This window comes from Erinaceus europaeus, chromosome 11 (genome assembly GCF_950295315.1).
Source record: "Erinaceus europaeus chromosome 11, mEriEur2.1, whole genome shotgun sequence".
NCBI lineage: Eukaryota > Metazoa > Chordata > Mammalia > Eulipotyphla > Erinaceidae > Erinaceus > Erinaceus europaeus.
The window spans coordinates 50,225,210-50,240,483 of NC_080172.1; the positions used below are offsets into that span (position 1 = coordinate 50,225,210).

The 15,274-nt window shown below is 41.9% G+C and overlaps 1 protein-coding gene across 1 annotated transcript in view; it reads right to left on the reverse strand.

Annotated features, from left to right (window-relative positions):
* Positions 1-15,274, reverse strand: part of CCT3 (chaperonin containing TCP1 subunit 3) — a 34,257-nt gene that overhangs the window by 3,066 nt on the left and 15,917 nt on the right. Inside the window, exons 7-11 of the mRNA XM_007535449.3 lie at positions 8,402-8,588; positions 4,689-4,838; positions 3,697-3,829; positions 2,591-2,672; positions 1,717-1,897 (exon numbers count right to left, since the gene is read on the reverse strand). Coding sequence (XP_007535511.1) covers positions 1,717-1,897; positions 2,591-2,672; positions 3,697-3,829; positions 4,689-4,838; positions 8,402-8,588 — 733 coding nt within the window. The remainder of the gene's footprint in view (positions 1-1,716; positions 1,898-2,590; positions 2,673-3,696; positions 3,830-4,688; positions 4,839-8,401; positions 8,589-15,274) is intronic.

Sequence of the window (15,274 nt, forward strand, 5' to 3'; positions counted from 1 at the left end):
GGCAAAGTAGTTGTCACTCTAACTATGAAAGTAAGGTTTTTATGCTTGACAACTATAGCTCATGTCACTTTATCCTCGTCCCCCCCCCCCCCCGCCCCGCAGGGTTATTGCTGGGCTCGGTGCCTGCACCATAAATCAACCGCTCCTAGAGGCCATTTTTTCCCCCTTTTTGTTGCCCTTGTTGTTGTAGCCTCGTTGTGGTCATTATTATTGCCATTGTTGATGCTGTTCGCTGTTGGATAGGACAGAGAGAAACGGAGAGAGGAAGGGAAGACAGAGAGGGGGAGAGAAAGACAGACACCTGCAGACCTGCTTCACCGCCCGTGAAGCAACTCCCCTGCAGGTGGGGAGCCAGGGGCTCGAACCGGGATCCTTATGCTGGTCCTTGCGCTTTGCGCCACCGCCCGACCCCCCCCCCAAAAAAGATTTTATTTATTTATTAATGAGAAAGATAGGAGGAGAGAGAGAAAGAACCAGACATCACTCTGGTACATGTGCTGCCAGGGACTGAACTCAGGACCTCATGCTTGAGAGTCCAATGCCTTATCCACTGTGCCACCTCCTGGACCACTATCCTCGTTCTTTTTTAAGAATTTATTTATGAGAAAGGAAAGAACCAGCCATCACTCTGGTACATGTGCTGCCAGGGATCGAACTCGGGACCTCATGGTTGAGAATCCAATGCTTTATCCACTGCGCCACCTCCTGGACCACACTATCCTCGTTCTTATTAGAGCTCTCTCCGGGCCAGGTGGTGCTGTACCTAGTTTACTGTACATGTTACAATGTGCAAGGACCCAGGTTTAAACCCCTAGTCTCCACCTTCAGGAGGAAAGCTTCAAAAGAATTGTACATTTAAGGGGTTGGGAGGTGGTTGAGCTGAACAGCAGAGCATCTGTCTTGCATGTGTGAGGCCTTGGATTTGATCTTCAGCAACACACAAGAGCTACAAAGACAAAGGAGTCAGAAGCCTACAGATGGTGAAGTGGTTTTTTGTTACAAAAAGCAAAAATTAAAATCGGATTAGGGAAGGGACTGGTAGGATGTGTGCATGAAACCCTAAGATTGATATCCAGTTTATCATGTAAGACTTGGTCGGGTGTAGATAGCATAATGGCTATGCAAACAGACTCTCGTGCCTGAGGCTCCAAAGTCCCAGGTTCAATTGCCTGCACCTCAGTCAGAGCTGAGCAGTGCTCTGGTAAAAGACTCAAGGGGTGGGGGGTGAGAGTACAGGTCCTGGATGACAGAGGACCTAGTGGGGGTTATACTGTTATGTGGAAAACTGAGAAATGTTATGCATGTACCAACTATTGTATTTTACTGTTGACTATAAACCATTAATCCCGCAACAAATAAATAAACAAAAATAAAATATATACAATCAAAGGGCTATGGATACACCTTAATGATTTTGCAAAAGGCTTTCATGCCCAAGGCTCCAAGGATTCAATCCCAAGCACCATTGTAAGCCAGAGATGCAGTACTGTCCTGAATGCTCTAGGAAAAAAAGGTGGTCTGGGAGGTGGTGCAGTGGATTAAAAAGCATTGGACTTTCATGCATGAGGTGCCGAGTTTAATTAAAAATGGTACACATTATGCCAGAGTATAATATAGCCAGAGTGATGCACTGCTTTTCTCCCTCTCTCATACCAATAAATGAATATTATAAACGGCATGACCTAATGCATACTTGCATTTCCCAGGCTGACTCACCGAGAGAATCTCTTTGCTAGCTCCCCGGAGCAGAATGGTGCAGGCTTTGGGGTCTTTGCACTCAGTGATGAATGTAAAGTACTCATCTCCAATCTTCTTGATCTCCAACAGGCCAGCACCTGTACCAACATCATCTTCTCTCAGTTCCTCTGGTCGGCTGACTATACGGGCCCCACAGGCTCTATGGGCAGAAGAGGAAAAAGGAGACTGCAGATACTTTTCACCAGCCTCTAGGGTCTGTGGTTGGGCATGAGGGCAAAAGTGGGTTGCTTTCATTCCCCATTATCACGAGAAGCTAAACTAACATGAAAGCGTGCATGCAGACCTAAGGCAACTATTAACATAATATAACTTAGCTCAAAAGCATATTCTGTGGTTACTAAAGTTGAGACAAATATAACACACATACTTTATAAAGCCTATTTCTAGACAGAACTGCCCAATTAGATACTGAGGTCATTAATATACTGTGCTAAAAATGCAAACATTAAGCAAGGATAACAAACAAGTGTCATGCTTTCTTCAATTTCAATGAATGGAGGGCGCCTACCCTTCCTTGAGACAAAGTTGAAAGTGAAAGAGACACCAAAGCTTCCTTTACTCAGGTGAAGGCTGTAGGGTTAATCTGTCACTCTTGATTCCTAGTTGTGGATATGTATCCAGGGTTTTGCACATGCCAGTGTGCAGATTCTACTGGGTGAGCTCTCTATCTCCTGACTTTCCTAGAGGACTTCTGAAGAGGTCAGACAGCTAAACCAGTCTAATCTGTAACTGATTTGGCTCAATGTATCTTACATGAAACCTTTCCAGGTAATGTAGACAGTAAAAATAGAACACAAGGAAGAAAAAAATCATTTTTAGGTGGTATACTTACCTAGCAATTCGATTGTTGTCTGTCTTCCGGACTCTTCGGATAGCTGTGATATTAGCCCGCATGAGATAATGTTGAGCTAAGTCTGCAAAAACCAAGAGTAGAGGTGTCAAAACTGAAAGCCAGAACTCCTGAATTCTGAACTAGTTTAATCTTCAGTAAGTTCTTTTTTAAAAATATTTATTTATTTATTCCCTTTTGTTGCCCTTGTTGTTATTGATGTCATTGTTGTTGGATAGGACAGAGAGAAATGGAGAGGAGGGGGAGACGGGGAGAGAAAGATAAGACACCTGCAGACCTGCTTCACCACTTGTGAATTGACTCCGTGGCAGGTGGGGAGACAGGGGCTTGAACCGGGATCCCTACGCTGGTCCTAGCACTCTGCACTACCTGTGCTTAACCCACTGCGCTACTGCCTGACCCCCAGAATTATCTATTTTTTAATGTATGAGTGTAGGTCAGGAATCAGGTGATGGTGTACCTCACAAGGAGACAGTGATGTAGGCTCTTTCTCCCCACCTCCTCAATTTCTATCTGTTCCATCAAATAAAAAGAAAGAAAAAAGTATGATAGCGGTCAGGTAGTGGCACAACCAGTTAAATGTATGTTACAATATACAAGGGCCTGGGTTCAAGCCTCTGGTCTGTAGCTACAGGGGGAAGCTTCAGGAATGGTGAAGTACTGCTGCAGGTAGTACTTTCCCTCTTGATTTTTCTCTAATAAATAACAAGAGAAAACAAAACAAAACAAAACAAAACGGGGGGTGGGTGAGAAGGCTGCCAGGAACAGCGGAGTCCTGTGAAGACATCAAGCCCTAGCAACAAATCTGACAGCATGTTTGCACTTTTAGACTAGAAAGATGAGTGGAGCACCCTGGGAGGTGAGGCTCAAGCATGAGGCCCAAATTCTCTTGCTTTCTGTCACCAGTGAATAGATCTTTTTTTGCCTCTAGGGTTACCGCTGGGGCTTGGATGAATAGATCTTGGACTCTTGGACCCCCATTCAAGCCCTTAGTCCCCATCTGTAGGTGTCTCTCCCCACTCCTTACCTTTACCTCTCAATTTGTCTTTATATAATAATAGTAGTAGTAATAATAATAAGAGTCCTACCGGAGATACCCTTTTCTGTGATAACCACATCGGGCTTCAGGTGTATAATGTCCTCACAGAGTTGCTGGATGTATTCTTCTTCCATTTGGAGGATTCGGGTAAAATCTTCCTCTCGTGTGATCTCAATATCAGTCTGTATAGTGAAGAAAAAAAATCACTATTTATTTTCCCTTTTGTTGCCCTTAATGGTTTTTATTGTTGCAGTTATTGTTGTTCTCGTCGTTGTTAAATAAGACAGAGAGAAATGGAGAAAGGAAGGAAAGACAGAGAGGGGAAGAAAAGACACCTGCAGATCTGCTTCACTGCCTGTGAAGTGACACCCCTGCAGGTGGGGAGCTGGGGGCTCGAACCAGGATCCTTATACTGGTCTTTGCGCTTCACACCACATGTGCTTAACCCGCTGTGCTACTGCCCGACTCCCCTAACTATGCTCTCTTTACTTGGCCTTCTCATGTAGCTCAGAAAGCAAGTGAAAAACATTATTAAAGTCATGACTTTAAAACTCTGTACACAACCCTTCACTTAATCATAAGGAAATTTGCAATCCAGGGTCTGGGAGATAGCATTATTACACACACAAAAAATTTACATCTGATGATCTGAGCTTCCAGTTTCAATCCTGGGCATCATCCTAAGTCAAAGCTTAACAGTGCTCTGGTTCAAAGAAATGAATATTTGAAGCCCCTGCCCTCTAGAAATTCTCTTCAGCAATTCAAATCTAAGTGAACTACCAATGCATTAATAAGTTGGATTTGCCTAACAAAACTGGGTTCAAACCCTGCTTTAGCCAGTATCAGCTGTGTTTCTCAAAGCAATTACCAATTTTCTAGTTTTATATCCCTATTCTGTAAATGGATATTCATAACTGTTTGAAAGAATCAAAGATTCTATGTAAAAGTCCGTAACTGACAGGACACAACTAGTATCTTCTTTCCTTTGTCTGTACTTGCAGCAACATTTTTACATAACTTTATTAGGTACAGGAACTATACCTGGCTTTCTCCTTTTTTGTATTCCAAGGAAGAATCCAGGAGCACAATTCGAGGGTTCTTGATATAGCGCCGCATTCGTGAATGGGTCACATCCTTGTTAATCATAACTCCACGCAAGACACAGGAGTCTTCAATGATGCCCCCAGGTATCTGCACAAGAGATTTGACTTTAATCCACAACTAGTAAGAGGCATCTACATTTATCAACTCCATTCTGAGATGCTCCTCTTTCCCAAAATACCATGATTTCAGATTTCTAAAGTATCTTCCCCTTCCACAAATCTCAAAGACAAATACTTAACAGTCAGTTTGCAGGCCCAGGAGGTGGCAAAGCTAGAACTTTGGACTTAAAAGCATGAGGTCCCATGTGTGAGATATGTATATGTCTACATGTTTTAAAAGGACTTACGAGAAAGAACCAGACATCACTCTGGTACACGTGCAGCCCAGGATTGAACTTGGGAACTCATAGTTGAGAATCCAATGCTTTATCCACTGAGCCACTTTCCAGACCACCCATGTGTGATCTTTAGCATCACACATTCCAGAGTGATACTCTGGTTCTGATATTAGTAAATCTTTTAATTTTCCTTTTTCAAAAAATATTATTTATTCCCTTTTGTTGCCCTTGTTGTTTTATTGTATTTATTCTTGTTGTTGGATAGGTCAGAGAGAAATGGAGAGAGGAGGGGAAGACAGAGGGGGGAAAGATAAGATATCTGCAGACCTGCTTCACCACCTGTGAAGTGACTCCCCTGCAGGTGGGGAGCCAGGGGCTCAAACCGGGATCCTCACGCTGGTCCTTCTGCTTTGTGCCACCTGCGATTAACCTGCTGCGCTACCGCCCGACTCCCTTTTCTTTTTGTTGCCCTTGTTTTTTATTGTTGTTGTAGTCATTATTGTTACTGACATCGTCATTGTTAGATAGGAACAGAGAAAAATAAAGAGAGGGGGAGTTGCTTCACAAGCGGCGAAGCAGGTCTGCAGATGCCTATCTTGGTCAGGGATCCCTCTCTCTGTCTTCCCCTCCTCTCTCTGTCCTATCCAACTACAACGACATCAATAACAACAATAACTACTACAACAATAAAACAAGGGGGAGTCTGGCGGTAGCGCAGTGGGTTAAGCGCACGTGGCGCACAGCATAAGGATCCTGGTTCGAGCCCCGGCTCCCCGCCTGCAGGGGAGTCCCTTCACAGGCGGGGAAGCAGGTCTGCAGGTATCTTATCTTTCTCTTCCCCCTCCTCTCTCCATTTCTCTCTGTCCTATCCAACTACGATGAGGTCAATAACAACAAGAAAAAAACTACAACAATAAAAAAACAAGGGCAACAAAAGGGAACATAAGTAAATAAATATAAAAAATTAAAAAAAAAAGGGCAACAAAAGGGAAATATTAAAAAAAAAAAGAAATGGAGAGGAGGGGAAGACAGAGAGGGGTTGAGAAAGATAAGACACCTGCAGACATGCTTCATCACCTGTGAAGTGACACCCTGCAGGTGGGGAGCCAGGGGCTTGAACCAGGATCCTTACACTGGTCCCTGCACTTTGCACCACCTGCGCTTAACTCGCTGCGCTACCACCCGACTTCCATTAGTCAGCAACAGACAAAGACTTAAAGGGGTTCAGATCTCTCCTATTCTCTAAGATAGCGTCACAGAACTTTTTGGGGTAGAGGCTCCATCTACTGGCCAGTTATTACAGTGACTTTTGGACTGTTTGATTAGCAGAATTGTCTGTGGCTTCTTAGCACTGTACTATAGATGCTTTGTTCATATCCTAACCAAATAGGTTTGTAGGAGGCCGGTAGGCCAATTAAATACACACACTACCATGCACAAAGACCTGGTTTGAGCCCCCACCCCCCACCTGCAAGGGGGAACCCTCATGAGTGGTGAAGCAGGTCTGTAGGTATCTTTCTCTCTTCCCTATCCTTTCTGATTTCTATCCTGGCAAATAAAAAAAAGTGAAAAAAAAAGGGGGTGTGTGCTTGCTGGGAGTTGTAGATTGATGTTACCGGAACCAAGCACCAGGGACAACCCTAGTGGCAATAAAAACAAACAAACAAACAAAAACAGGAGTAGGGCAGTAGCACAGTGGGTTAAGCGCACGAAGTGCAAGGATGGGCACAAGGATTCTGGTTCAAGCCCCTGGCTCCTTCCTGTATGTCTGCAGGTGTCTTTCTCTCCCCTTCTCGGACTTCCCTTCCTCTCTCCATTTCTCTCTGTCCTATCCAACATCTACAACAATAAAACAACAAGGGCAACAAAAGGGAATAAATAAATATACCTTTCCCGAATGCTGCTAAAACCTGTGTAAGAATAATAGTGACAGTCTAATTATTTCAAGACTATCTGTTTAGTCCCTTCTTTTACAAGCTCCTTTCTAGACAGCACTTTCTGAGACAGAGCCATCATGTTATGGGGAAGTTAAGTATGCCTCCCAGGTATGGTATCTTGCCAACCCTCTATAGGTAGCAGCAACTGATCTATCTTCCTTTCAAGATTGTACTCATCACTAAGAAAGATAGGAGAAAGAAAGAACCGGACATCAATCTAGTACATTAGCTTCTGGGGATTGAACCTGGGACCTTATGCTTGAGAGTCCAATGCTTTATCCACTGTGCTACCTCCTTGATCACCTGATCTTTTCCACCCCAACTATGAAGGATAGCTTGTTATGGTTTACACCTATTTCTTCTTATTTTTCCCTCCTTTTGTTGCCCCTCCCGTTTTTACTGCTGTGTAGTTATTTTTTTAAAAGAAATATTTATTCCCTTTTGTTACCACTGATTTTATTGTTGTAGTTACTGTTGTTATTGATGTTGTTGTTGGATAGGACAGAGAGAAATGGAGAGGAGGGGAAGGCAGAGGGGGAGAGAAAGATAGACACCTGCAGACCTGCTTCACTGCTTGTGAAGCGACTCCCCTGCACGTGGGGAGCCGGGGGCTCGAACCGGGATCCTTACGCTGGTCCTTGCGCTTCGCGCTAGTTATTATTGATGTCGTTGATGTTAGATAGGACAGAGAGAAATGGAGAGAGGAGGGGAAGGCAGAGTGGGAGAGAACAACTGCCTGTGAAGAGACTCCCTTGCAAGTGGGGAGCCAGGGGCTCGAACCAGAATTCTAATGCAGGTCCTTGTGCTTGGCGCCACCTGCTCTTAACTCACTGCCCGTGCACCTAAACCTACTTCTTCCACAAATGAGATGATTCATGCTAGGAGATAGTTTCTCTCAACAGTACGCATTTAAAAGTTTACCTTCAGGGGTTGGGCGGTAGTGTAGCGAGCTAAGTGCAGCTAGCGCCAAGCACAAGGACTGGCATAAGGATCCTAGTTCGAGCCCCTGGCTCTCAAACCGCAGGGGAGTCGCTTCACAAGTGGTGAAGCAGGTCTGTAGGTGTCTCTCTTTCCCCTTCTTTCCCTCCTCTCTCCATTTCTCTGTCCTATCCAACAACGATGACATTAATAACAATAATAACTATAACACCAATAAACAAGGGCAACAAAAGGGAATAAAATTAAAAAAAAAAGTTTACCTTCTCCAGGGGCCAGGCAGTGGTACACTACAATGTGTAAAGAACTGCAGTGGGAGAACCTCACAAACAGTGAAATAGTGCTGAAGATATAGCTCTCTTCCCACCTGCAGCATCCCTCTCAATTTCTGTCTATACCCAGTAAATAACAAATACAAAATTTTTTTTTAAAAGTTTTACCTTTTCCACCCTTGCATATTTCTTGATGTCTATTTCTTTCCGACCATTCTCTTCAAACTGTACAGTTTTGACAGCATCCAGGGCAATGTTACAAGCTAGAGAAGACCACCGGCTGATTGCTTTGGTAGTAATAGAGCTGTTGATAATGTTCAGCATCATGTCACGATTATTGATGTCAACAGGGGTACTGGAGAAAATAAACAGGCATTATGTATTCAGCAAGGAGCTTTGTATATCTGAATAACTGTATTATATAAACTCTACTATATTTTTATTATCTTTATTGGATAGAGACAGCCAGCAATCGAGAGGGAAGGTAATGAGAGGGAGACACAGAAACCTGCAGCTTGAGCCCAAGTCCTTGTACACCGTGTGCATGTGCGCTAAGACCAGGCACACCACCACCCGCACCCCATAAATGCTAATGTGCACGCGCGCGCGCACACACACACACACACACACACACACACAAAACAGCAGTATTATAAATAACCTTTCTCGGAATTTGAAAGAGGAGGTGGGAGGCGGAGCTACGAGCAGCAGATTGCTTTCTCTCCTCTCCCGGATCAACTAGGAATACCAAAGGAGACCACCCGGGACCGAAACAAGACAGGACTAGAATGACCACAGGAACCCAGTAAATCACCCGTGAGTACAAACATGTGTGGCTGGTGACAGAGAGGAGAGAGGAGCCTAAGGAGAGATTAAGTGACTGCTAGCAGTTCAGCAGTTTATCAGTTGAGACACCACCTCCAGTCTGTTCCACCAACAAGGGGACAGCTTAAGGGAGGAGAGGACTCCCCAGAGATTCACCAAGTGCAACTCTTGAGTCTCCACTGCTACTACCCTCAGAATCTGGAGCAGTGACAGGGAGGGACACCAGGTTTAAAAGCCCTCAGGCTCCCATAGCCTACAGGGAAGAAAAAAAAAAGAGGCTTTTAAACCACTGAGCTCCAACTCAGGGATTGAAACAACTGTTAACTTCCAACACTGTGAACCCTTTAATTAACTTACTTAGACAAAAGTCAATACAGGCAATAGTGATCAATAATTTGAAAAGTACTGATAAAGGGCACGCATAACATAATATATAAAATGGTTAAAACAACAAGAAAAAATATTGGAGAATCGAACCAGGACAAGAGTCCAGCTAAAAGTCCTCCAGAGGGTGAAGCACAAAATAACGAGTTCAACATCCAAACATTACCTAAGGAAATAATAACAGGAGTAAAAAATTTGAAAAAATTATAATCAGAAATGCAGGAACAACAAATGAGAATATGGAAGAAAATACTAATTATCTCATGGTTATTAGAGAGCTGAAAGCTGAAATCGCTGAGCTAAGAATGCAACTAGCTGAACAAGCTAAAACAGTATCAGAGCAGGCAACAAAATAGATGAACTCCAGAAAACAGTAGAGGGCAGAGAGAATAGAATCTATGAGGCTGAAGACAGAATTAGCAAGACTGAGAGATGCTGAAAATAACAACAGAGTCCTATGGGATGACTTCAAAAGAAGCAATATACGCATCATTGGCATACCAGAGGAAGAAAGAGAAGGAGAGGAAGAAAGCATTTTCCAGGCCATAGTAGCTGAAAACTTCTCTAGTCTAGACAACATCAAAGACATAAAGATTCAAGAAGCCCAGAGGGTCTCAAACAGAATTAACCCAGACCTAAAGACACCAAGACATATCACACTTAGAATGGAAAGGAATAAGGATAAAGAAAGGATCCTGAAGGCTGCAAGAGAAAAAACAAAGAGTCACCTACAAAGGAAAACCAATAAGATTAGCAGCAGACTTCTCCATACAAACACTACAGGCCAGAAGAGAATGGCAAGGTATCTATCGAGTGCTCAATGAGAAAGGCTTACAGCTAAGAATACTATATCCTGCTAGACTGTCATTCAGACTAGATGGAGGCATCAAAACCTTCTCAGACAAGCAACAGTTGAAGGAAGCAACCATCACCAAGCCTGCCCTGAAAGAAGTTCTGAAAGGTCTCCTATAAACAACCAGACCACCACAAATAGGACATATATCAAAACACTCTAAAACTCTACAAGAATGGCGTTAAAATACCTTCAATCTTTGATATCAATAAATGTCAATGGCCTGAATTCACCTATTAAAAGACACAGAGTAGGAAGATGGGTCAGAAAACACAACCCAACAATATGCTGTCTACAGGAAACCCACCTAACCCAACAAGACAAACACAGACTTAAAGTGAAAGGATGGAAAACTATCATACAAGCCAATGGCCCACAAAAAAGGGCAGGAACAGCTATTCTCATATCTGACATGATAGACTTTAAAATAGATAAGATTAAAAAAGATAGGAATGGACACTACTTAATGCTCAGAGGATCAGTCAATCAAGAGGACTTAACATCTATGTACCCAATGAGAAGCCATCTAGATACATCAAACTTCTATTGAAAGAGCTACAGCAATATATTAACAGCAACACAGTCATAGTAGGGGACTTCAACACCCCACTCTCTCAACTTGACAGATCATCCAGGCAGAAAATCAATAAAGACATAAGGGAGCTAAATGAAGAGATAGATAAACTAGATCTATTGGATATTTTCAGAGTCATTCATCCCAAGAAGCTGGAATACACATTTTACTCAAATCCACATGGGTCATTCTCAAGGACAGACCACATGTTAGGCCACAAAGACAGCATCAGCAAATTCAAGAGCACTGAAATCATCCCAAGCATCTTCTCAGACCACAGTGGAATTAAATTAACACTTAACAATCAGCAAAAGATTAGTAACAGTCCCAAAATGTGGAAGCTCAACAGTACACTTCTTAACAACTTCTGGGTCAAAGAGGAAATCAAGGAAGAAATCAAAATGTTTTGAGAGTTCAATGAAAATGAAGACACAAGCTATCAAAATATTTGGGACACAGCTAAAGCAGTCCTAAGAGGGAAGTTCATAGCTATACAAGCACACATTAGGAAACAAGAAAAAGCACAAATAAACAGCCTGATTGCACATCTTAAAGACCTAGAAGAAGAACAACAAAGGAACCCTAAAGCAGCCAGAAGGACAGAAATCACTAAAGTTAGGGCAGAAATAAATAACACTGAGAATAGGAAAACCATACAAAAGATCAACAAAAGTAAACGTTGGTTCTTCGAAAGAGTAAACAAAATCGACAAACCTTTAGCCAGACTCACAAAACAAAAAAGGGAGAAGACCCAAATAAATCGGATAGTAAATGAAAGAGGAGATATCACAACAGACACCGCAGAAATTCAACATATCATGCAAGGCTTCTATGAACAACTATATGCCACCAACCTAGAGAACCTGGAAGAAATGAATGATTTCCTAGATACCTACCAACTTCCAAAACTAAGTAAAGAGGAAGTGGATAACATGAACAGGCCCATCACAGTTAATGAAATTGAAACAGTTATCAAAAATCTTCCCAAAAATAAAAGTCCTGGACCAGATGGTTTTACAAATGAATTCTACAAAACTTTCAAAGAAGAACTAATACCTCTACTTTTAAAAGTCTTCCAGAAGATTGAAGACACTGGAATACTCCCTGCCAGCTTCTATGAAGCCAACATCATCACCCTGATACCAAAAGCAGACAGGGACACAACCAAAAAAGAAAACTACAGACCAGTATCTCTGATGAACATAGATGCGAAAATATTGAACAAAATTCTAGCCAACCGGATACAACAATATATCAAAAAGATTGTTAATCATGACCAAGTGGGGTTTATCCCAAGCACGCAAGGTTGGTTTAATATACGTAAATCAATCAATGTGATCCACCACATCAACAAAAGCAAGACCAAAAACCACATGGTCATATCAATAGATGCAGAGAAAGCCTTTGACAAAATACAACATCCCTTTATGATCAAAACACTACAAAAAATGGGAATAGATGGAAAATTCCTGAAGATAGTGGAGTCTATACATAGCAAACCTACAGCCAACATCATACTCAATGGTGAAAAACTGGAAGCATTTCCACTCAGATCAGGTACTAGACAGGGCTGCCCACTATCACCATTACTATTCAACATAGTGTTGGAAGTTCTTGCCATAGCAATCAGGCAGGATCAAGGAATTAAAGGGATACAGATGGGAAGAGAAGAAGTCACACTCTCCTTATTTGCAGATGACATGATAGTATACATGGAAAAACCTAAGGAATCCAGCGAGAAGCTTTTAGAAATCATCAGGCAATACAGTAATGTGTCAGGCTACAAAATTAACATTCAAAAGTCAGTGGCATTCCTCTATGCAAACACTAAGTTAGAAGAAATTGAAATCCAGAAATCAGTTCCTTTTTCTATAGCAACAAAAACAATAAAATATCTAGGAGTAAACCTAACCAAAGAAGTGAAAGACTTGTATACTGAAAATTATGAGTCACTACTCAAGGAAATTGAAAGACACAAAGAAGTGGAAAGATATTCCATGTTCATGCGTGGTAGAGAGCCCAGAAATGAGGCCCCACACTTATGGACATCTAATCTTTGACAAAGGGGCCCAGACTATTACATGGGGAAAGCAGAGTCTCTTCAACAAATGGTGTTGGAAACAATGGGTTGAAACATGCAGAAGAATGAAACTGAATCACTGTATTTCACCAAATACAAAAGTAAATTCCAAGTGGATCAAGGACTTGGATGTTAGACCACAAACTATCAAATACTTAGAGGAAAATATTGGTAGAACTCTTTTCCGCATAAATTTTAAAGACATTTTCAATGAAACGAATTCAATTACAAGGAAGACTAAGGCAAGTATAAACCTATGGGACTACATCAAATTAAAAAGCTTCTGCACAGCAAAATAAACCACTACCCAAACCAAGAGACCCCTCACAGAATGGGAGAAGATCTTTACATGCCATACATCAGATAAGAGTTTAATAATCAACATATATAAAGAGCTTGCCAGACTCAACAACAAGACAACAAATAACCCCATCCAAAAATGGGAGAAGGACTTGGACAGAATATTCACCACAGAAGAGATCCAAAAGGCGGAGAAACACATGAAAAAATGCTCCAAGTCTGATTGTCAGAGAAATGCAAATCAAGACAACAATGAGATATCACTTCACTCCTGTGAGAATATCATACATCAGAAAAGGTAACAGCAGCAAATGCTGGAGAGGGTGTGGGGGTCAAAGGAACCCTCCTGCACTGCTGGTGGGAATGTCAATTGGTCCAACCTCTGTGGAGAACAGTCTGGAGAACTCTCAGAAGGTTAGAAATGGACCTACCCTATGACCCTGCAATTCCTCTCCTGGGGATATATCCTAAGGAACCCAACACACCTATACAAAAAGATCTGTGTACACATATGTTCTTGGCAGCACAATTTGTAATAGCCAAAACCTGGAAGCAACCCAGGTGTCCAACAACAGATAAGTGGCTGAGCAAGTTGTGGTATATATACACAATGGCATACTACTCAGCTGTAAAAAATGGTGACTTCACCGTTTTCAGCCGATTTTGGATGGACCTTGAAAAAATCATGTTGAGTGAAATAAGTCAGAAACAGAAGGATGAATATGGGATGATCTCACTCTCAGGCAGAAGTTGAAAAACAAGATCAGAAAAAAAAACACAAGTAGAACCTGAAATGGAATTGGCATATTGCACCAAAGTAAGACTCTGGGGAGAATACAGGTCCATGAAGGGTGATAAATGACATAGTGGGGGTTGTATTGTTAAATGGGAAACTGGGGAATGCTATGCATGTACAAACTATTGTATTTACTGTTGAATGTAAAACATTAATTCCCCAATAAAGAAATAAATTTAAAAAAAAATAAAAAACCTTTCTCTGGAGTTACCACAAATCTCTGGGTAACCAGTTCCCTTATCGAATTAACTCAACACTCACATGTGGAGCTTACAGCAAAGTAATTTACTATTCTACTTTCTGCTTCACCAGATAAGCTCGTCAACTTTTATAACCTGGGTAAAGTTTATCCCCAAACCAGCAAATTCAGAGCCGCATTTCATAAACATTGGTCTTTACTACTCCTTGAAGGCTTGCCTGGTGGTTCTAGTAGGGGAGCACAGCTACTCGTATATCCTCATTGAAGTCTGTTTTTATCTGGAGAAGGCCGCCCTTTTTAACTGAGCAGTTTCAGGAAATGCACATGGAATGGTGAGGGAGGAAGGAGACACTTGCCTAGCAAGCCAGATCAGCTGTATCAACCCTGGCCATCAATGGGGTGACAGATGTTGCAACCTGACCACCCTCACGTCTGGTCTTTACTATTCCTTTTGGGTTGCTTAGGCTTTTTGTACCTGTACAACTGCTGCTTTTACCCCTTCAATTAGCAAGTAAAGAGTGTTCCTATGCATGATGTTCCCATATGGTACCAGTGACTTGAACCTGGGTAAAGTGTGGGCTCTACCAGGTGAGTTCTCTTCTGGCTTTATATTATTTATTTTTAACTTTACTCTATCTAGCCCATAGTATTTACTGTTTTGTGTTAGTTTCCCCTAATAAGACTAAGTATTTTTATAGTATGAGACTATTAGGAACCATACAATTTATAATTGCTATTCAATTTTTTTTTTTTTTTAAATCGAGAGTACTTACTATTCAGCTCTGGTTTCTGGTGGAACAGAAGGATTCATTCTGGGGTCTTAAGAACCTCAGGCAATAAAAGTCTTGCAGAATCATGCTGTCTCTACTTTCCTTCAAAATTTTCACACACTCCTAAAATTCTCTAACAACTGTGCAAGGCACAAAATACCCCTAGTGGTTGCTGAGTTATGTATCTTAAGAACAGGATAGCCCTGAAAGTATCACTTAAAGAGATGTATGGGGAGTTGGGTGGTGGCTCAGTGGGCTAA